At 48.7% G+C, this 23,610-nt stretch overlaps 1 protein-coding gene and 1 long non-coding RNA gene across 2 annotated transcripts in view; one reads left to right on the forward strand and one right to left on the reverse strand.

The window, feature by feature from the left end:
• Nucleotides 1-23,610, forward strand: part of CASKIN1 (CASK interacting protein 1) — a gene marked incomplete at its 5' end in the record, with an annotated part of 105,186 nt that overhangs the window by 75,902 nt on the left and 5,674 nt on the right. The window contains 10 exons of the mRNA XM_081338521.1: nt 3,859-3,953; nt 4,688-4,805; nt 7,331-7,573; nt 12,619-12,723; nt 13,617-13,738; nt 14,404-14,491; nt 15,650-15,747; nt 16,800-16,910; nt 21,176-21,277; nt 23,290-23,428. Of these exons, the coding sequence (XP_081194647.1) occupies nt 3,859-3,953; nt 4,688-4,805; nt 7,331-7,573; nt 12,619-12,723; nt 13,617-13,738; nt 14,404-14,491; nt 15,650-15,747; nt 16,800-16,910; nt 21,176-21,277; nt 23,290-23,428 (1,221 nt within the window). The remainder of the gene's footprint in view (nt 1-3,858; nt 3,954-4,687; nt 4,806-7,330; nt 7,574-12,618; nt 12,724-13,616; nt 13,739-14,403; nt 14,492-15,649; nt 15,748-16,799; nt 16,911-21,175; nt 21,278-23,289; nt 23,429-23,610) is intronic.
• Nucleotides 5,400-18,324, reverse strand: LOC308674213. The gene is made up of 3 exons (XR_014027828.1): nt 17,124-18,324; nt 8,443-8,900; nt 5,400-5,417 (listed from the first exon to the last, which is right to left on the reverse strand). It is a non-coding gene; the product is annotated as an uncharacterized lncRNA (long non-coding RNA).

Below are 23,610 nucleotides of genomic sequence, written 5' to 3' on the forward strand. Positions count from 1 at the left end.
TTGTGACCTCCTGGCTAGACTACTGCAATGCTCTCTACATGGGGCTGCCCTTGAGGACCACTCGGAGGCTTCAGCTGGTGCAGAATGCAGCTGCGCGAGTTGTTATGGGAGTTTCCCGATACTCCCATGTAACACCTCTTCTCCGTGAGCTGCATTGGCTTCCGGTTGCCCTCCGGGTGAGATTCAAGATGCTGGTAATGACCTATAAAGCTCTAAATGGCTTAGGTCCGGATTATCTAAGGGAACACCTGCTGCCGGCATCAACTTCCCATCGTCCTGTGCGCTCCCACAGGGAGGGCCTTCTTAGGGTACTGCTGGTTAAGGAATGCTGGCAGGTTATCCCCAGGGGAAGGGCGTTCTCTGTGGGCGCGCCGGCCCTTTGGAACCAGCTTCCCACGGAGCTTAGGACCGCCCCCGACCTTCGCTCATTTCGTAGGGACTTGAAAACTTGGTTTTTTGAGTTGTCTGGCCCAGACTGAGGGGTTTTAATTTTTAATTAATGGGGTTTTAGTTAAGTTCAGGGAGTAATTTAATCTTAGTTTTAATCGTTTTTAATTGTATATGATGTATTTTAACTTTTAATTTTCCCTGTAAACCGCCCTGAGTCCTACGGGAATAGGGCGGTATATAAATTTAAATATAAATAAATAAATAAAATAACCTGGAACAGGAATTCGCCCACCTGCAGGGTTGCCCCATGCCCCTCCTAGCCAGGCAGAGCGTGAGCAGCTCTAGGAGAGCCTTAGCAGCTTGCTGGGAGAGCGTAAGGCCGGCTGGTCTTGAAGGAAAGAATGGGGGACCTTCTCCTGAAGAAGCCTCCATAGACCCAGCTTTTCTTCACTAGGTTTGCTTAGTGTCCAGCCTTCCATTCCTGATGGACGTGTTGAGAAGTTTTAGTACCCAGGGATAAGTCAATTATTTGGATCCTTTTCAGTCGGAACGCAGGCCTGGGAGGGAAGCAGCAGTGGTTGTTCTGGCCAATTCTTTTGTGAACTCTTGTTGGACTCCTAGTTCTCCTCTATTGGATCCATCTTTGATACCGTTGATCATTAAATCCTTGAGAACCCTAATACAGTGAGGAAAACAATTATTTGATCCCCTGCTGATTTTGTACGTTTGCCCACCGACAAAGAAATGACCAATCTATAATTTTAACGGTAGGTTTATTTTAACAGTGAGAGACAGAATAACAACAAAAAAATCAGAAAAACTCATTTCAAAAAAAGTTATAAATTGATTTGCATTTTAATGAGTGGAATAAGTATTTGATCCCTTTGTAAAACATGACTTAGTACTTGGTAGCAATCACAGAGGTCAGACGTTTCTTGTAATTGGCCACCAAGTTTGCACACATCTCAGGAGGGATTTTGTCCCACTCCTCTTTGCAGATCCTCTCCAAGTCATTAAGGTTTTGAGGCTGACATTTGGCAGCTCGAACCTTCAGCTCCCTCCACAGATTTTCTATGGGATTAAGGTCTGGAGACTGGCTAGGCCACTCCAGGACCTTAATGTGCTTCTTCTTGAGCCACTCCTTTGTTGCCTTGGCCGTGGGTTTTGGGTCATTGTCATGCTGGAATACCCATCCACGACCCATTTTCAATGCCCTGGCTGAGGGAAGGAGGTTCTCACCCAAGATTTGACGATACATGGCCCTGTCCATCGTCCCTTTGATGCGGTGAAGTTGTCCTGTCCCCTTAGCAGAAAAACACCCCCAAAGTGTCCATGTTTGACGGTGGGGATGGTGTTCTTGGGGTCACAGGCAGCATTCCTCCTCCTCCAAGCATGGCGAGTTGAGTTGATGCCAAAGAGCTGGATTTGGTCTTATCTGACCACAACACTTTCACCCAGTTCTCCTCTGAATCATTCAGATGTTCATTGGCAAACTTCAGAGGGCCCTGTACATGTACTTTCTTGAGCAGGGGGAACTTGTGGGTGCTGCAGGATTTCAGTCCTTCACAGCGTAGTGTGTTACCAATTGTTTTCTTGGTGACTATGGTCCCAGTTGCCTTGAGATCATTGACAAGATCCTCCCGTGTAGTTCTGGGCTGATTCCTCACCATTCTCATGATCATTGAAACTCCACAAGGTGAGATCTTGCATGGAGCCCCAGACCGAGGGAGATTGAGACTGAGCTTTTGTGTTTCTTCTATTTGTGAATAATCGCACCAACTATTGTCACCTTCTCACCAAGCTGCTTGACGATAGTCTTGTAGCCCATTCCTGCCCTGTGTAGGTCTACAATCTTGTCCCTCACATCCTTGGACACCTCTTTGGTCTTGGCCATGGTGGCGGGGTTGGAATCTGATTGATTGATTGCTTCTGTGGACAGGTGTCTTTTGTACAGGTAACGAGCTAAGATTAGGAGCGCTCCCTTTAAGAGAGCTAATCTCAGCTCAGTACCTGTATAAAAGACACCTGGGAGCCAGAAATCTTACTGATTGATAGGGGATCATATACTTATTTCGCTCATTAAAATGCAAATCAATTTATAACTTTTTTGAAATGTGTTTTTCTGGATTTTTTAAATGTTATTCTGTCTCCCTATTAAAATGAACCTACTATTAAAATTATAGACAGCTCATTTCTTTGTCAGTGGGCAAATGTACAAAATCAGCAGGAGATCAAATAATTCCCCCCCCCCCGTATGAAACTGCTCAGGATTTGCTCTTTTCCTCCCTGCCATTTAGCCTCTGATCAAACAACCAGGGGAGCTCATATGCTCTTTGGGAAGGAGGCATCACCAACATGCTGATGTTTACCACTTATATAGGTAGTCCTCGACTTGTGCGAGTTCGTTTAGTGACCCTCCAAAGTTACAACAGCACTGAAATAGTAATTTATGACTGTTTTTCATATTTATGACCACTGCTGCATCCCCAGGGTGCGTGATAACTATGAATACTGATATTTATGACAGTTGCAGCATCCCACCAGGGTCACGTGATCCGCCTTTGCCACCTTCTGACAAGCAAAGTCAACGGGGGAAGACAGATTCACTTCACAACTGTGTTACATAGCTTAACTGCAGTGGTTCACTTAACAACTGTGGCAAGAAAAGTCGTAAAATGGGACAAAACTCATTTAACAACTGTCTCACTTAGCAGCAAAAAAAATGGGATTAATTGTGAACATAAATCGAGGACTACCTGTATATGGCCACCCTCAGCTGAGCCCAGAGGCTGTCAAAGTCCTGATCTGGTTTCTTGAGACTGGAAAAAAGATTGAATCCTGCTGAAATTGAGCTATTGGTCATCAGGGCAACCTTGTGACATCTGCCCAGGAGTTACTGTGGACATGGTGCCCGCCCCGCCCCCCACGAGTGGGCTAGTGACTAAAGGGTCCCCGTGAGTGCAGGACTCTTGCTTAGGAAAAAGCCCAGCTTTGACTGGTGTGCCACTTACTATCCTGCTTAGATCAAGACTCATGTCCTGATTGGCACCCAGCTAGACTCCTGCAGTGCACTCTGCCAGGGGCTGCCTTTGAAGGCTGTAGTGGGCAGCTAGGCTCCTGATGGCTCACCTCCTGTCAGGTAAAGCTGCTGCTTGGCTGGCCAGGAGCTTCTGGGCTCAATTCCAAGTGCCCATTATTCCGTTTAGGGTTGAGTACCAGGATGCGTAGGCCACCCTTTGCCAACTTCCAACCTGCTCATCCTGCTTCCCTCTTGGGTTGGCATATAGGGGAGGGTGTTAACCTGCTTTGGTGTTCCTCCCAGGCCCAGGTGAAGATGGCATGAATGATAGCGGGCCCAGAGGGCAAGGTCAGCAGTGGGAAGGGGTGCCCAGGTCACATCAGGGGCTGCCTGGCCTGTGGTGCAGGTCGTCCATCTTTCTGACCGTCTCTTCCTCTCTTCCTTCCCAGACGCTTCGGCTGCCCTGCAGGTCAGGGCCATGAAAGATTATTGCAACAACTACGACCTGACCAGCCTCAATGTCAAAGCCGGGGACATCATCACGGTGAGCCTCCTGTGGGTGCTGAGTGCTGGGCCAGAGGTGGCCTTTGACACGGTCCAGTTTTGTCACCAACAGTTGCTCGGCTCTCACTTGAAAGCTTCTGCTGGGGGGAAACCCACAAAACGGGACCCGGCTTATCTGGTCTTTCCCTACCCAGCACCAAGGGGGCTGTTCCCCTCCTTGGCGGCCCTTTGCCACGCCCTGTGGTGACATGACTGCTTTTTGTGATGGTTTTGCTTTGGGTTTGGGCAAAATTGTGACGTTCCCTTAAAACCTGTGACGATTCACTTAGCAACCACCGCAGAAAGGCCGAAAAGTCATGTGACCAGCCCACTTTTTGACAATGACGAGTTGCAATTGTGTCGGGCAGACTCCATTGTGGCCATAACTTGAGGACCACCCGTACTAAGTATTAACCTTATGCCTTAGGGCACATGCGGAGTAAAGAATGGCCACTGGGACTGTCTCTGGGTTCAGGAGACGAGAGGCCACGTCTTTGGACGGGCTGCTGGCAGCAGCATTTGTGGAGGAAAAAAGTCAAGAAGGTGGCTGTAACTGTCTGAGGGAAGCTTGCTGTCGCCATCTTGATTTTCTGATTCCCCCTTGCAGGGGCCTGTGTCCTGGCCATTCCTTGCTCACTTGGCCCTAAACGAGTGGGCTCGGATGCTTGCCGCTGACCAGCCTTTGCCTCCCTTCTCCCTTCTCCCTTCTCCCCTCTCCCCCCACCTTGGCCACAGGTCCTGGAGCAGCATGCCGACGGCCGGTGGAAAGGCTGCATCCACGACAACCGGACAGGCAACGACCGTGTGGGATACTTCCCGTCCACCCTGGTCGAAGCCATCAGTAAACGTACAGGCAAATATCACTCCTGGGGGGCCTCCCAGCCTTCTGGGGAGTGGAGGGGCAGGGATGCGGGCTGCTTTTTTCACCCATTGTTCTCTTTTTGGCTGCCTGGGTTTGCTCTGCTTCGACTGGGTGCTTCCAGATAAGGATTTTATACATCGTGGAGGTTTAGGCTTGGTGGGAGCAGGCGGTCTTTCCCTGCACCCCTGAGCCCCTTTGATTTCCTGTCTCTTTGATTTTTGCCACAAAAAGAGAGAGAGAATTGAGAGCAGAATTGCTGCACCCCCAGACTTCGGGTTGGCTAACATCTGGAAGCATTCAGTGGGTGCTCTTGGATAAGAACAGATTTACATACTGCACGCATTTCATTTTACTCCCCCTAAAAGTAACCTCAAAGCATAAAGTAAAAAACATGTTGAAGAAAGAAATCCAAAGAGATCAATTTCCAGCTAGTGCAATCAAGCAACGACTGAGCATCTCTTCAGGGCTGAAGAGCTCCATGGCCTGATGGGGCTTCTGCGGCAGCCAGCCCAGGCGGTCGGGAATGATGGGAGCGTCTTCCAGAGCTTCAGGAGCAAAGGCCCTTTTCTGGAATGAGCATGGATTGGAGATGTGCCTAGACAGCTTGGCCAGAGAGAATAACAGAGTTGGAAGGGACCTTGGGGGTCTTCTAGTCCAACCCCCTGCACAAACAGGAGACCCTCTACCGTTTGAGGCAAACTCTTCTTGAAAACCTCCAGTGACGGAAAACCCACAACGTCTGGAGGCAAGCCGTTCCACTGATTGATTGTTCTCACTGTCAGAAAAGTTCTCCTTAGTTCTAGGTTGGAAGGATTCTCCCTTAGGACCTCCCCAACATTATGCAGACCCAGACCCAAAAGAGAGACTATCTGGAAGGGATGGTAAAACTCATTCCACCCGGAATTATAGTTCCAGCATATGCAAAGAGCACCAGGTGGGTGAGGACTCCAATCTCTTCTAAACAGCTACACATATCAGGTCTTTGAACTGAATTCAGGATTTTCCATGTGGAAACCTGGTCTTGTATCCCTGACTGTGACGTCTTTCCATTTCACAAAAAGACAAAGAGCTACAATATTCTAAGGCATCATTTTTCTGCCTTGGTCATTTGAAGATGTATGGACTTCAAGTGCCCAGAATTCCCCAGCCAATCTGGAGGACTCTGGGAGTTGATGTCCCCATATCTACAAGTGGCCGAGGTTGAAAAAAAAACTGCCTCTAAATTTACCAGATCTGAGTTATCAAAATCAAAACGTCCATAAGAGGGCAGTGAAGGCTTAGTGTTTTGGAAGCTCTCTGGCACCCTCTTCTGGCTGCTTAGATGTAGTAGCCCTCACTGGAGCCTCAAAGGTGCTTTTTCAAAAAAGCAACCGGACTGTTTTTTTTCCCTTGAGGAAGAAGAAAACATTTCACTTCTCATCCAAGAAGCTTCATCGGTTGTGATCATCAGTTGTGATGGTGGTGGGGGTGGGGTGGGGGAATGGAAGGATGGGTACTATCTCCATAGATTCTCGCTAGAGGTTGGTGAGGCGGGTGGTTCTTTTGCACCAGATCAGTTGCAAATGGGAAACTCAGCTTCTCAACCCAGAATCACTGAAGGCTTCTAAGGAGAGAATGGACAGCTACTTGTCTGGAATGGCATGGGGTCTCCTGTGTGAGCAGTGGGTTGGAATAAAAGGCCTCCAAGGTCCCTTCCAATGCTTATTATTCTGCAATCTATAGCCTATGGCCTCAACCAGAATCTTACTCTGTGTAGCTGAAGGAAAAAGGAACCAGCTGCTTGTAGCCACAGCCTTAGACTGGGGCTGATATTCCTGTCCTACTTTCTCAAGGTTGGATGGCTCGCAATTAAACTTTTTACCTCTCCCCTCCTCCTGATTATTATTTTTTTTCAGTCTAATACTTTGCTTTATTGCAACTGGAGATTTGGTGCTGGAAAAAAAGAAGTAGATTATCCTGTTTAAATTCAGTTAGAATCCAGTTACACGTATAATTAATATTGTAAGCCCCAATCTCCTTTGAAGGCAGATTAAATCCTCAAGAGCGGGTAGGTGGGAGAGCGGAACGGAGGCCTTAAAATCAGGTAAGGCCACTCCGGGGTTTCCTTCAACCTTGTGAGGTGCATTTCACTGAGACGACGATGACTTTTGAGCACGTCCTTGGCTGGCAGAAATGTCCTGCAGGCTGCAGGCATCCCTTTTCTGTCATAATAATTACCCAATAATCCATTGGGGAAGGCTTGTGAGTGCTCAGAAGGGTTTGTGTGCCAGATCTTAGAAGTACAATCGGCATTAGTATCCCTTTCGATAGGGGAGAAATTGAAGGAGAGAGAGAAAGAGGTTTGCTAGCGAGGCTGTTGCAAAAACCAGAGATTTCAATGGGGGAGGGGTGTCGGTCACTTGGCTGTGTGTGGCTCCTTCCTTCCATCTTGCGGGACCCCCAATAACCCCCTTCCTGGCTCTCCCTCCCAGCCTGGAACACCCACTTCATGTTGCCTCTTGTGTTTCTGTTATCAGGTCCGTGGGATGCAGACCCTTCCCCGGGGCAGTATCAAGCCATCTCCCTCCCAGCTGGGGGGGCTGCCCTGCCCAACGGGCTCTCTGCCCCCTCCACCTCCTCCTCCTCCTCCACTTCTCCCCCCCTCCATCAGCTCCATTGCCTGCCTCCACCTCCTCTGCTTCCCCACCAGCCTCTTTTCAGTTCCTTTGGCTACCGCCGGCTCGCCCATGGCGGCACGGAAAGGCCTTGCGCCCATCCAGGTAGACCCTCCATTGCTTGGTTCGTTTTATGTTGCGTTCTGTTATGCTTTGATCCCGATAAATATTTGTGCAGCTTTTCATTTTGCCAGGTTTCTTTTGGGTGCTTCGCATGTGCAGGCATTTGTGGGTCAGTCTGTGTGGTTGGATGATGAAGATGACGAGCAGGTTGATCCAGCAGCTGGGGCAGGGTAGGGGGTGAGGGGACACTGGGGACACTGAGGACATCCCATGGGTGCTCTCACAAAATGGCTGCCATGGGAAGTGAGGCCAGTTCCAACACCTGTGGATCAGAAGACCAACCACCTGCCACCACTTCTCCCCCAGAAAGTCTCATCGCCTTCTGCTGATCTTCTAGACCAGGGCTCTCCAAATTTGGCAACTTTAAGAAATGTGGACTTCAACCCAGCATAGCTGGCTGGGGAATTCTGGGAGCTGAAGCCAACAAGTCTTAAAGTTGTCAAGTGTGGAGAATCCTGGTCTAGCGAGAGGTAAATGCTTTTGTCAACCACCCACCAAGAATTTCTTTCAAAGAATGTTCTTGGGATCTTTAATGGGGTTGGAATGTGTCCTTGGGGATAAAAATCTCATTAAACAGTGGTTCTTTCTTTGGCAACTTCCAGAAGTATAGATTTCAGCTCCCAAAACCCCCTAGTTTATATGACTATTGCTGAGGATTCTGGGAGTTAGGTCCACACATCTGGAACTTTGCCCTGGCTGAGGGACACAGTGTAGCAAGCCCATTTCCTTAAAAAAAACAGTAACAACAAAATAACAGAATAAGAGTTGGAAGGGACCTTGGAGGTCTATTCCAACCCCCTGCTCAAGCAGGAGACCCTACCCCTTTTAGACAAAAGGCTGTCCAGTCTCACCTCTTCTCAAAAATTAACTTTAGTTGGAGCTGAGAGCCTGATGACCAGCAAGGGATGAGCCCACCACTCTGATCTTTGTGTGGTGTCCCCTCACTCAGGGTGTTTTCTCCCATCATGGAAGTGCTGGAACGACCAATACTAAGCTATGCGTCAAATACATCCTGCTTTACAGCTGCATTGCTCAGTGACAGAAATTCCAGTCCCGGCTGCTGTCGTTAACTGAGAACTCCTTGTCGAACTGCATGAAAAAGGAACGAGAGCAACAGCTTTGCAGCTTGGAATTTCTCAGAGCATTGTGTGTGTGGGGGGGAGCCCCCTTTTAGACCAGGGGTGGAGGAGAGAAATGTCGAGGGAGACGAGTCCCCCTCAGGGTGCAGCCGCTGTCCTGGGTGAGCTGAGAGACTGCCCTGCCTTAGCTTGGCCGCTTCTTCAGTGCCAGCAGTTTTCCCTATGTTGGCCTGGAGGAAGAAGAAACGGGAAATGAGCAAAGGAGAGAGAGGAATACAGGTCCACACGGGATTCCCTTTTGCTCAGTATAGATAAATATTTTGATAGACATTTTATGTGTTGTTGTTGTGAATTTTTATGCTTTAATGCTGTATTCTGCTATGCCATACAATCTCTCTCTCTCTTTATCTATCTATCCATGTATCTGTCTGTCTGTCTGTCTGTCTGTCTATCTATCTATCTCTATCAACTATCTATCTATCTATCTATCTATCTATCTATCTATCTATCTATCTATCTATCTATCTATCTATCTATCTATCTATCATCTATCTATCTATCTATCTATCTATCTATCTATCTATCTATCTATCTATCTATCTCTATCAACTATCTATCTATCTATTTATTTATTTATTTATTTATTTATTTATTTAATTAAATTTTTATACCGCCCTTCTCCCGAAGGACTCAGGGCGGTGAACAGGGCATATCTTAAAACTACAAAAGTACAAAAGTTAAAAAAGAATTAAATTATTGCCCACAATAAAAACAATAATATATATATATAAATATTAAAACCCTAAGTGATTCCCCATCAGGCCAGGCCAGCTTGTTCAAATAAATGGGTCTTTAACCCGCGCCGGAAGGAGCGGAGATCCGGTGCCATCCGGAGCTCAACCGGCAGCTGGTTCCACAAAGCCGGAGCGCCCACAGAGAAGGCCCTCCCCCTGGGGGCCACCAGCCGACATTCTCTGACTGGAGGCACCCTGAGGAGGCCCTCTCTGTGGGAACGCACGGGGCGGAGGGGAGTTGACGCCGGCAGCAGGTGGTCCCCGAGGTATTCCGGACCCATGCCATGTATCTATCTATCTATCTATCTATCTATCTATCTATCTATCTATCTATCTATCTATCTATCTATCTATCTATCTCTATCAACTATATCTATCTAGTCTCTGTGTCTTCTGTCTAGACATTTTATGTGGTGTTGTTGTGAATTTTTATGCTTTAATGCTGTATTCTGCTATGCCATACAATCTCTCTCTCTCTCTTTATCTATCTATCTATCTATCTATCTATCTATCTATCTATCTATCTATCTATCATCTATCTCTATCAACTATCTATCTATCTATCTATCTATCTATCTATCTATCTATCTATCATCTATCTATCTATCATCTATCTTATATTGTATATATTGTATGGCATAACAGACTATAGCATTAACACATAAATAATTCACAAAATAGCATATACAATGTCCTATCAAAATATAAAACAGAGCAGTGAATTATTTTAAAAACACAGCATGAGTGATCAATAAAATAATCTAAAATTAAATTACGTATGAGCAGTTACTGGGTGGCTAAATCAATGGCCAGGATTCTAGATCATTTTGCTCCATGCCCCACTGAGAATGTTAGGGGCAGATGGGGTGAAGGCTGGAGGGCCAGGAATCACCTCAGAAATTAGTGCCAGGAGAAAGCTGGGCTCGGAGGCACCTGCAGGAAGTGGCTGGGGAAGGAATTCGGACTGTGTGGTTGGAGAAATGGGAGAAGGCAGAGACTACAGAGAATGGTCAGAAACGCCAAGATGGCACCACCAAGGGGAAACCAAACCTCTGGCAGCTTGTTATGCCGTCGTGGCTCTCTTGAGCTTCTTGGCCGGGCCCTGCGGAGGTCCCAGGAGAAGGGAAGGGGTGTGAGAGCAAGTGTGTATGCCTTGGTTTCTGTTTTGTTTTCTTGACCCTTTTATCGTTTTATCATTTCTTGACCCTTTTATCATTTTATCATTTTCCCTGACCTTCCACTACCCGAACCAACCCTCTCAGGCCCTAGGTGCCTCTTCAAGGATTTTAGGTCTTGTTTTCACAAGTGTTTAATCCAGTGTTTCTCAAACTTAGCCCCTTGAAGATGGGTGGACTTCAACTCCCAGAATTCCCAGCTGGCTGGGGAATTCTGGGAGTTGAAGTCCACCCATCTTCAAGGGGCTAAGTTTGAGAAACACCATTTCAATTAATACAGGGTGCGCCAGAGTTGTACCATTATGTACTTTCCATGAGAATGGACAGAAAACCCCTTTTTCCTCCCTTTTACCAGCCAGCCCAGTCCCGAGATTGGGCCTTTGATGTTCTGGATCTGACTGCATCCATTTACACTGGGACTGCAACACCCAAAAGGCCAGCACATCTGGACGGTGCCATACTAGGGAAGGCAGGCTGGCGCACGAGAGGAAGAGAATCAAACTCCTTTTGGGTGCAGGAGCACTCACTTCTGGGTTTCCCCACCCAAACTCACTTGGGTCACGGCACTAACAGTCGCGTGGCTACAGGCGGTCTTGAGTGGGGGGAACTTGATGGGAGCCCCATTTCCTTGCTGGGCACCAGAGTGGAGTGTGGGCTTCTCCCTTGGGTGTGCAGCCTCCCCCGGGGATGCTCAGTGCCACAAAGAACACAATCGGTGGCCCCCACACTCTGCTTGCACAAACACCATTGGCCTGAGAGACCGGTTTTGCTTCCCCAAGAGCCTTTGGCTGACTACAGAGGAGGCAAAAAAGGACTTTTTCACACTTTGTTGGTTTTCCTGCTTAAAAAAAGGAAGAAATTGGTGATGTGGCCTTTTAATCAGTGGCTGTCAGCCTCGACAGCAGAGCGTCAGATATGCAGAGCAAACCACAAGGAGCAGCTTAGGGAATGCACCAGCCATCTAAGGTGTGCCTGGTTAGCAGCTGGGCTAGGTGACTGTAGCCTTTGCAGACCCACCTCCAGTCAAGACCCCACCCCAACCTCCAGTCAAGATCTCTTCGTCCAGGGGTAGGCAACCATGGCTCTTTTATGACTCGTGGACTTCAACTCCCAGAATTCCTGAGCCAGCTTGGCTCAGCTTGGAAACCTCTCCCTTTCCCCTCAGTACGGCTGGCTCAGGAATTCTGGGAGTTGAAGTCCACGAGTCATAAAAGAGCCACGGTTGCCTACCCCTACCTTAGTCTAATGATTCTCAAACTGTAGTCCATGGAAACTGGGGGGTAGGGGGCACGAAGTCACAAGATGTCCACGAAGGCTTGAAGGAATGTTATAATTTAAACCTTAAATCTTGGAGGTCTGTGGCCATGGTCCGTGCCACAAAAGATATTTAAATGGGGTCCGTGGTGAAGAAAAGGTTGAGAACCACTGTCCTAGTCCAAAAGCCACAAAGATGGCAGGGCAGCCTGGATGCCTGTGGAACAGCACTAGCCAAGCTGGGTTTCACACTTTGGAAGTAGCAATAGCACCTAAGACTTATATACGGCTTCACAGTGCTTTACAGCCCTCTCTTAGCGATTTATAAGATCAGCATCCTGCCCCCAACAATCTGGGTCGTCATTTTACCAACCTCAAAAGGAAGAAAGGCTGAGTCAACCTTGAGCCGCTCAGGATCGAACTTCAGGCTGTGGGCAGAGTTTGCCTGCAATGCTGCATTCTCACCACTGGGCCACCATGGCTCTTGTGTTGACTCCCCTGGACTTCATGAGGTCAAAAATAGTGGCAAAAGCCAAGACCCTCTCCAGGAAGTCACTGCCTCCTGATGAAACTGTCTGGGGTATCCAGCGTCCAGAGGATGCTGATGAAGCTTCCACAAACACCCTTTCTTTTTCATGCGACATTGTCTCCCTTCTCTCACTTCTTCTTCTCTCTTCTTCTCTCCCTCCCTTTGCTGGCTCGTGATGCTGTCTTTGACCTCAAAGGTTCCCGGGGGTCGGATGCCAGCCCATCCCACTTGTCCCCCGGCAGTTCTGCTACCATGCTGGCCCCAGCAGAAGAAATCTGGGTGCTCCGCAAGCCCTTTGCAGGTAGGAGGAGAAGGAGGGCGGGGGGACCGGCAGGGATCCAAGGGGCATCAGAATCAGAATAGAGCTGGAAGGGCCATTGGAGGTCTTCTAGTCCAGCCCCCTGCTCAAGCAGGAGAACCTATACCATCTCAGACAGGTGATTGTCCAGTCTCTTCTTAAAAATCCCCAGTGATGGAGCAACCACAACTTCTGGAGGCAACTTCTGTTCCACTGGTTAATTGTCCTCGCTGTCAGGAAGTTTCTCCTTAACTCCAGGTTGCTTTTCTCTTTGGCCTCTCTCTTGGGGGGGGGGGCAAGCACAACCCCTGGCTTTAGCATCCCACTATCCAACCTGAAGCTGTACAAAGTGTAGGATGGCAAGTCAGGACCCCAGAGAAGAAATCAGGAAGAGCTGCAGCTTGGAAAAGGTTTTGCCTCCGAATGAAGTTTGTGAATTGGATAAAGTGCTGCCTTGTGATCTTCTGCTCTGTAGAAGAATGCACCCGGTTTTCCACCTTTAATGTCTATTTAAAGAAAGCATCTTTACGGAACAGGGAACATTTTAAGATATCCTACAGTAAATGAAGATAGGATTGCATTAGCAGTTGATGGGGGAATTTTCCCCTTGATATTGTTAAGGCTTCAAGACTCTCGGAGAGTGTTCGGTTTAATGGGGTTTTCTGAACAGAGATTTTTGGATCCATTTGCCTGTTTTGGTTGGACAGCAATTTCACATGCACCCGTTATCTGGGGTTTGCCCTGAATTTCAGCAGCATGATAGGGGTGGCCAGAACACAGGCGTGCAGGACCCCACCTGGTCCTTGCTTAGGGGTGCCAGTCCTGAGCAAAGCCACCCGTGGTAGGACGGAGCCGTCCTCGCTTTGTCCTGCCAACCTCTCCCTGCCCCCCGCTAGGAGGCGACCGCAGCAGCGTGGGCAGCACTGGAAGCATCGCCAGTGGACGGAGCTCCGGCAGTGGCCAGAGCACGGGAAGCGGAAGCCACGTGGCCCTTCACCCCAGCTCAGAAGGCGTGAAGGTAAGCCCGAGTCCCTGCTCCCCAGAGGGCTGGATGTGCCACGGAGCTAAATCCGGAGCTCTCCAGCCCACCAGCTGGCCCAAGTCTCACCCAATGGCCCAGGTCTTGTTGTATAGTTTTTATCTTTTTAAGACTGGAAGCTGCCCAGAGTTATCCTGGGCTAAGACGGGCAGCCAATGCATTTTACAAACAAAAACAAACAAGTAGCTGTCCATCCTTGATGTTGCTCGGTCTTCTACTGCCCCCTTATGGCTGCAGGTTGGATTGCTCGCCCCTTCCCATGCCATGAGCTTGGCCAGTGACCCAGGGGCTCCTTCCTTCCCCGGGCGAAACTGGGCCAGGAGGAGGGGCAGGCAGCTAGCTCCCAAATCACCCTTTTGCGGCCTGCCTGCCTGCCTGCCCCAGGAGCCTCATTTCGAGCTGACTCGGCTGCAGCCACGAATGCCAAACAGGCAGCGCCGTTGTGCCACCCGTTTGCTCTCCCTGCCGCAGCTTGCCACTTTGCCAACTGAGTCACAGTTTTGGGAGAAAAGCACCTGATTTTCCCTCGGCTGGCTCCAGGCTGCTCCGAGTCCCTGTTTTTCTACTCTGCTCCCCTCCCCCCCCCCAGCCTGCCACTCTTTTCTGATTAACGCTTTCTGGCTGTTCCTCCCCCAATTTCTCAGCTGCTGGCAACTGTCCTTTCCCAGAAGGCGTCTGTGCAAGAATCTGCTGTGAGCGACGGGCCTGCCAAGGCGGTGGAGACACCCGCAGGTGCGTGGATGCTCCGGAGGACAGCTGCTGCTTCTGTCCTCGCGGGAGCGTTTCTTATTCCCAGGACCAGCGGCTTCTCCCGGAGAACATGACCCTGTCTCTCTGCTGCTGCTGCCAGCCCTTTGCTTGCTTCGGTTAGTGGGGAGCGCTGGGGGGAGGGCACGGTGGCCGAGGGAAAACAGGATCCCTCCTGCCTCTGTTGAACATGCAAGCTGCCTTCTGTGCGAAGAGCGCTGTGGATCGCGGGACGGTCTGTCTCCCCACGCCCTTTTGGTGTTGCTGTCCCCTTTGATGGCGGTTAGGAGTGTCTCAGCCTCCTGTGATGTGGATCCTGAATGTTTGAGGCCTCTCTCTCTCCCCGCCCCCTGGGCATCACTGCTCCTTGCTCTTGCCCTGGATGTAGCATCTCAGGAACTACCTAGTGGCAGGAGGGGGCGACGGCGGGGGGGGGGGTGTTCAGCAAAGGCTGCTTTCTGCATTGCGCTCCGTTTTGAGATCCTGGATGGTGTGTCAAGATGCTCACTGTGGGGAAGGGGCTTTATCGATGTGTAACGAGGGGCATCTGGGCCGTTCTGGGTTCTTCTCCTGAGATCCTGCCGGGTTGTGGATCGGCTGGGGGTCTGCGTCTTCTCTGGAGCAGCTTTTACTTTTGGAGCTGCCCTGTTCTGGAGTCACCAATCTAGAAATCTCCAGGGCCACTTACGGTCTCCCTCCCGAGGTTCAAGGGCTGGTTGCCAGTCTGATGCTGGAGGTCTCGGTAGCCCTTGGATCAAGCCTTGCGTGTTAGCTGGACTGGAAGAGAGTTGGAATCCTTCTTGAGGGTTGGATTTGCATAAAAAGGTCTGGGAGACATCAAGGTCACCTTGGCTGCCATCTTGATCTTCTACCACCTGTTTGGTGGGAGGAAGTTGCTGCCCAAGTGAGGCTGGGCCTCCCATTTTCCCTTTGGCTTGAAAGGAAGCAAAGCACCTGTGCAGCTCCTTCTGCTCCATGTGAGGCTGGCAGTGTCCCACACTCAGACAAGCATGCTAGTCCATTTCTCCCAGTGTTCTGTGGCCGGCCAAGGAATGTGCCCATGGGGTGCCCAGGGCCTTCTTGGCACCCGAAGCTCCTTCTAACTTTCCGCTGTGTTGAGAATTCCTGCCTGCTCTGTGACAGGTTCTTCCCGGACCCCAGGATTGGGCAGCACCCCACACCCCAGCCAGCCGTACGGTGAGCAGCAGGTCAAGAAGGTGGAGCCGCAGTCCGAGGGGAAGGCAAGTTTGGGCACCCCAGAACAGCTTCTGAAGTGGGTGAAGCTGGACAAGAGGTCCCTGCAGCCCGTGGCATTCCTTCGGGGGCTCCCCAAGCTGTAATCTTTTCCTTTTGGTTGGACTTAGAGGGGAGGGTGGGAGTGTTTTCAGGGGCAGGTGAGGGTCTGAACAGCTTGCACCCATTTCGTCCCTCACTCTCCACCACCATTTCCTGCCTCAAGTCTCCTTTATTCTGGAATTCTGAATAAAAACTGGAGAACTGAGCTGGCAAAAATGTGGTCTGGTAGAGTTCAGGGACAGGACGTGGTTCAGATAAAGCCTGGGTTCCATTGTGGAATTGAGCTTGCAGCCCTTTTATGTACAAACTGACTTTTCCAATCTATTATAAAGGAGCGGGGGGGGGGGGCTTAGTAAAGGATGCCCTCTCTGGGCTGCAAAAAATTGCATGAGCACCCAAAAGCAATGCAGAGTTTGGTGTTTTTTGTGCCACTTTGTGGCTGGCGGTGTGGGGGGGGGCAGATCTTCCTTTAGCTCTATCTTCCCCTCCCCCCAAAGGAACTAGGCTGCCCCCACCTTGCCTGGGAGGGGGGAATCTGGGGAAGGTTGCTGGCTTGGCTTGGCAGCTTTGGTTCTCTCGGCTTCACCTGCTTCTCACGAGGCATTCGAGATGCTGGCAACGAGGCCTGAGCTGTAGGATATGATTCCATTTAGGAGACCCATTTTTTTTAATGGTTGTCTTTTTAGGTTTATTACAGCCCTCATCAGACTGAATAGATAAATGTGGAAAGGAAGGAAATGTGCAGCTAGGGTTAGAAACAGATTGCTTTCTTGCAAGGAGAGAGATTCTGCAGGTAGGAAGAGATCCCAAAATAGTGATGGGGATCATAGTGACGAGGCTAGAAGGAAGACCACAGACCTCATTAAGGATAGGGAAAAATAAGAACTGCTGTTGTCAAAACCTCCCTCTGTCAGCCATTCAGGCAGGCGATTCTGGTTTTTTTTTTAAAGAGATGTAACATGTATAAATAATTACTTCTGCCCATCTTCCCACCCAGAGCTCAGAGGCCGTCTACCAGTGGCTCTACAAGTTTCAGCTGCAACTCTATGCCTCCAACTTCATCAACGCTGGTTATGACCTTCCCACGATCAGCAGGATGACCCCCGAGGTGAGGGCTCCTACTGAGAAATACTGAGGTGGGGGTGTGTGGGAGAGGACTAAGGAATTGGCCGCTCAGCTCAGGAAGGGGCTGGTGGAATGGAGGGAGCATCCTGATGATTTTTCAAAGAACTGCTCTATTTTTAACATTAGAAGTGAGAATTTTAAAAAAAGCAAAGCCAACGCAAGTCACACAAATGTGTTGATTGTGGCCAGCTACTACCTGAGTGGGAGCATCTCCATTCAAACGGTTATAAGGAATGAAACTGCAGCAGATCAACACAATCCTCGGGCACACTTAGTTCTTCTGAGACTTTTGTTTGGCAGGAAAAGGATGGTGGCTTCCTAATGCACAGGTATCCACAACTGCCTGTTTTTAATGTTTGATGCCATCATCTTGGGTTCCCGGACACACCCAGCTGTCGCTCCTAGCCCTGATACCTGTCACTGGGACTGTAGGAAGAAAGAGGACAGGTCTACATTTTAGTTTGTGGGTGTTATTATGATTGTTGGGGCGCAATGGATCAGCGGTTAAGAAGCGGAAAGCTGACAAGCCAGGGTTTGAGAGCCAAGCGCTGTGCAAAGGGGTGAGCTGCCATCCTCAGCTCAGCTCCCGCCCACCTAGCAGTCTGAAAGCAAGGAAATACAAGTAGATAAATAGGTACCACTTTGGTAACAGGTTTTGTTTTTTGCTGCATATTATGCTGACCACATGACCGCGGAAATTGTCTTTGGACAATGCTGGCTCCCTCAGCTAAGAAACGGAGATGAGTGTAGACTTGGGCAGGATTGGACAGAGGAAACTTTTACCTATTACGATTGTAAGAAGCTTCATTTACTTTCTTAGGCACCTTCTGTTCCTCTCCAAAGTGAGCTTAAGAGGTCTTTTTTTTTTAACTTAAAAAGAAACTGAAATAGAACATGAGTCATTCTTGGGCGGGGAAAAAACCACCTTCCTTGAGTTCAGCTTCATTCCTGGTGATTTGCAAAATTCAACCAAGCAGATTTTTTTGGCAAGAAGTGTTTTGCCCTCTGCCAAGACTTTTGGGGAAATGTTTTGGCTTCCCAGCCTAGCCCATAGTTCAAGAACTGACCAGTTGTCCTCCGTTTGGATTTAACTCTTCTTCCTCGAGTGGTGCTCCTGCAAATGACCTCGATAATATGCCTGGACGGTTGTGGGTGGGAGAGTGGGTGGGTGGCCCACACCCTGAAAAGAAGTGAGAGAGGAGACTGACTAGTGACACTTCTCTGAGCTTGTTTGGTGTCAGAATCTAAGAAGGATCAGGTTGGCTTAGAATTGGGATGGAAGACCACATGGTGTTCCATGCTGGAAGCCAAATCACTGTGAATGTTCGTTCTCCGAGCTTGGTTTCCTTCACCCTCATCCTACACCTGAGCTACAGACATCCACCATTATTGCAAACACTGTGAATATATTGTAAGAATAACAGACTCATGAGTCATGAAGATGAAGCACCAACATTTTGAGAGATGTGGATAAGACATGTTGTTAAGCTGAAACCAAGGAAGGCTCAGGAAAGGTCCTTTTTAAACAAAAATGGGAAATGGAAAACCTGGTCTAGTGTATTCAGTCACTTGTTGGTCAAGAATAAAGAGGGACAGAAGACTGAAAAAATAAATGGGAATTTTATTTATTTATTACATTTATTGTATCTCTATGCTCCCCACCTGACCCAAGGGTTACTAGGTGGTAATCCTAAGTAGGGAGGCAGTAACAAATTGGGACAAGAGTGTGAAGGATAAAGGACCTTTTCCTCTGTGACCAAGACCAGACATTTGAAATGTGGCCTTTCCAGGGTAATGAAGGGCTGTGAAAGTGGTTGGCTAGGTTGGGAAGCCAAAAAGGAAACAAGACCAAAACACCCCCTTGCCAACAATCAACAGCCAGATGAGCAGAGATTAACACCAAGGTTAACACTAGACCAGGGCTAGGCAACCTTGGCTCTTTTATGACTCGTGGACTTCAACTCCCAGAATTCCTGAGCCGGCTCAGGAATTTTGGGAGTTGAAGTCCACAAGTCATAAAAGAGCCAGAGTTGCCTACCTCTGCACTAGACCAACAATTAAAAAAACAATACCCCAATCAAAGAATTACCAGACGATCAGTAAATAACACCCTAATCAAGGAACCACCAAGGCACTCCCACCAACAATGACAGGGCGAGCCACTAGTATATATAAAAAAGAAGCAAACCCTTCTGTCTTGCACACTGATGATGTTACCTAGTTAGGTCATGAAATGTCTGCAAGAAAACAGGCCGTACTCAGCGTGTGGTCCTCAATGGAACCGCATCTACATGGAAGGAAGTGTGTAGTGGGGTACCCCAGGGCTCTGTTCTGGGCCCAGTGCTCTTCAATATCTTCATCAACGATTTGGATGAGGGGATAGATGGGGAACTCATCAAATTTGCAGACGACACCAAGCTGGCAGGAATAGCCAATACTCCAGAAGATAGGCTTAAGATACAGAAGGATCTGGACAGATTCGAACACTGGGCACTATCTAACAAAATGAAATTCAATGGTGAAAAAAGTAAGGTTCTACATTTAGGCAGGAAAAATCAAATGCACAGGTATAGTATAGGTGGTACCTTGCTCAATAGTAGTAACTGTGAGAGGGATCTCGGAGTCTTAGTAGACAATCACTTCAATATGAGCCAGCAGTGCGCTGCAGCTGCCAAAAAAGCCAACACAGTGCTAGGCTGCATTAACAGAGGGATAGAATCAAGATCAAGTGAAGTACTAATACCACTTTACAATGCTTTGGTAAGGCCACACCTGGAATACTGCATCCAGTTTTGGTCACCACGATGTAAAAAAGATGTCGAGACTCTAGAAAGGGTACAGAGAAGAGCAACAAAGATGATTAGGGGGCTGAAGGCTAAAACATATAGGGAACGGTTGCTGGAATTGGGTATGTGTAGTTTAATGAAGAGAAGGGACGCGGTGGCTCAGTGGGTTAGGACGCTGAGCTTGTCGATCAGAAGGTCGGCAGTTTGGCGGGTCAAATCCCGAGTGCCGCGTAACAGAGTGAGCGCCTGTTACTCGTCCCAGCTTCTGCCAACCTAGCAGTTCGAAAGCACGTAAAAATGCAAGTAGAAAAATAAGGACCACTCCGGTGGGAAGGTAACAGCGTTCCGTGCGCCTTTGGCGTCTAGTCATGCCGGCCACATGACCACGGAGACGTCCTCGGACAAGCGCTGGCTCTTCGGCTTTGAAACGGAGATGAGCACCAGCCCCTAGAGTCGGAAACGACTAGCACACTTGTGAGGTGATCTCACGATGAATCGTTAAAGGTGCTTCCAAGTAAAGGCATCACGCAGAGATGCAATCATATTAGCTTTATTCAATGATAGATCAAAGAGAAAGAAATACTTGGCATGAAAGCATTCATGCCTGCATGTGAGAGAGAAATAAAATAAAAGCAAACAAGCTAGCATTACATAACTAAAACAGAAGAAGGACTAGGGGCTAGGAGTAGAGTTAGAACTAGAATGAGAGGAGAATGAGAACAAAGAGCAGCCCCTCGTGCAGAGGTATTTATGGGGGGTCTTGGTCCCTCCCTGACCATAAAACTCTCTCGCCAATGGGGCTGTCGGGTCTGAGACCCTTGGCTCATCAGTGGAAGCAAAGAAGCCTCTTTGCCTCCATCTGATGACCCTTTTGGGGAACTGCCAATGGCTGGCACTAATCATCTAACAACGCATGTGCGGGGGAACCTTTACCTTTACCTTTTACCTTAGTTTAATGAAGAGAAGGGTGAGGGGTGACATGATAGCAGTCTTCCAATATCTCAGGGGCTACCACAAAGAAGAGGGAGTCAAGCTATTCTCCAAAGCACCTGAAAGCAGGACAAGAAGCAACGGATGGAAACTAGTCAAGGAGAGAAGCAACCTAGAACTAAGGAGAAACTTCCTGACAGTTAGAACAATTAACCAGTGGAACAACCTGCCTCCAGAGGTGGTGAATGCTCCAACACTGGAGGTTTTTAAGAAGAGACTGGACAGCCATTTGCCTGAAATGGTATAAGGTTTCCTGCCTGAGCAGGGGTTGGACTAGATGACCTCCAAGGTCCCTTCCAACTTTATTATTATTATTATAACAACCACAGTCAGAGGGCATCAAGGAACCCACAATTCAATCCTGAACTACAAACATTCTATCGATTCCTAGCTCCAATGGCTTTGGGGTTTCAAAATGTGTTTTTGCTGTTTTGCTGGGACTCGAATGATGGGGCCATTCTTTTTGGCTTAGGACCTGACGGCCATTGGGGTCACCAAGCCAGGACACCGAAAGAAGATCGCCTCTGAGATCAACAACCTGAACATTCCTGAGTGGCTCCCAGAATACAAGCCAGTGAGCGGCCTCATCCTGCTGCATTTTGGGGTTTGGGGAGGCTGGAGACAGGCAGGCCAGGTGCATCGCCCTGAGGCGGGAAGCCCTAACCTAAAATGTCCAGGAATCCCAGAGTGAGTCAGCAGCAGACTTAGCTGTTGGTTTGCTGGTGACTTCCACAACTTTGCACCTGCTCGTGGCCGGGTCTCTAAAGCACTCCAGAGACTTTGCTTTTCTGCAGCGCATCTGAAAGCAGAATTCAGGCTGGGGTTCGACAACATTACGATTCAGACTCTCCTTTATTGCTAGAATTCTTCCCTAAGGATAACGCAGAAGCTACCTCCATTAAACAATGAACCTGACAAATGCAGGTAGTCGCTTACTGACCGTTCAAAGTTACAGCGGCACGGAGAAAAAGGACTTGGACCGTTGCAGCAGTACCACGGTTGCATGGTCAAAATTCGGATGTTTGGCAACCGGCTGATATTTATGACAGTTGCCTGTCCCAAGATCACGTCTTTTTGCGCCCTTCTGACAAGCAAAGCCAGATTCACTTAACATCCCTGTGACTCACTTAACAACTGCAGCGATTCACTGTGGCAAGAATGGTTGTAAAATGGAGCAAAACTCACTTAACGGATGTCTCACTTAGCAACAGAAAACTTGGGCTCAATTGTGGTCGTAAGTCAAGGACCTGTACAGGTTATAAGCTGGCCTTCGGTCGCCTCCCTCATTTAAGTTCCTAATCCTTCTATTGTATAGGGGAGAAGCTTTAACTGCCTGCAGGTACACCTTGACTTACAACCGTGATGGAGACCACCCACTGCAGTCATGACGGTTGGTAAATCGGGTCACCCAACTGACTGGCCTGATTTTGCAACCTTTTTTTTGGGCAGTCGTTAAGTGAATGTCACAGCCATTAAGTGAATCAATGGTTTACTACGGGCTAGTTTTGCTGCAAACCGGAATGCCATTTTTCAGCAAAACCGTCGTAAAATGTGGTCACCACAGGATGCTGCAAATGGCCGTAGATGCGGGCTGGTTGCCAAGCGCCCAAAACAAGTTCATGTGACCATGGGAGGAGGGGAGGGGCCATTGGAACTTTGGAATCTGGTCATAACTACTCCCAGGGAGATGCGTCATAACTTCAGTCGTACGTCAAGGACTACCTGCTTTCCTTTTCTTCTAGTGGCATAAGATTGTCTTCCTCTAAATACAGGTGGACCTTGATTTACAATCGTTCATTTAGAGACAGTTTGAAGTTACAACGGCATTGAAAAAAGTGTCTTATGACCATTTTTCATGCTTTATGACCATTGCGGCATCCCCAGGGTCATGTGGTTTACATTCGGATGCTTGACAACTGGTTCATATTTATGACAGCGACAGCGTCCCGGGCAAGAAAGTTTATAAAATGGGGGGGGGGACCCTCATTTAACCAATTTTTCACTTAGCAACATAAATTTTGGGCTCAAGTGTGGTCCTGTAAAAGGAGAAACCAAAAGTTTCTTCTCCCCTTCCTGGAACAGAACTTGGCAGCAAGAGAACGAAAGGCCGGGAATCCGGCAGAAGCTTTTAATTAAGCACACCTAATCTGAAAAGTCTCGGAGGAACTCTGCTAATCAACAATGGGGGTAGGGTAGCATTTCAAGGCTGTTTTAATTATGGGGAAGAGGTCAGAAATTTCTCTGAGACTTTTCAAATTACGGTAGGTGTTTAATGTGGGGAAAAAATATGGAGGAACTGCACCGAAAACATGGTAGGCACCACCAATTGGGCACCGAGGGCTCATGTACCCATAACGGGCCATTTAGAGCTAGGATGGTGGGTGGGCCACACTGGGGGGTTTTGCTCTGTGAAACAGCTTATGACAGCGTTTCTCAACCTTGGCGCCTTGAAGAGGTGTGGACTTCAACTGCCAGAATTCCCCAGGCAGAATTCCCCAGGGGAATTCTGGGAGTTGAAGTCCACACCTCTTCAAGGCGGCAAGGTTGAGAAACACTGGCTTATTGTATATCCTGTGTCCTTCCCAGGCAAACCTGGCACTTTGGCTTTCCATGATCGGTCTGGCACAGTATTACAAAGTCCTGGTGGAAAATGGCTACGAGAACATCGATTTTATCACCGATATCACTTGGGAGGATCTGCAGGAGATCGGCATCACCAAACTGGGTGAGGGGAGGGTGGAGACAACTCCATTCTCAACTAGAAACTGAATCAGGGTCTTTGGGTACCTCTGTGCGTGAATGGCTGCTTTGGGTTCCGAGTAAAGTGGAGGGAAGCGTAGGCTGGTTCAGTCTGCCTCAGTTTCTCCAACCTGGTGCCTTCGGCATGTCTTGAAGTTAACAATTTCC

Source organism: Vipera berus, assembly GCF_964194415.1.
Source record: "Vipera berus genome assembly, chromosome: 13".
NCBI lineage: Eukaryota > Metazoa > Chordata > Lepidosauria > Squamata > Viperidae > Vipera > Vipera berus.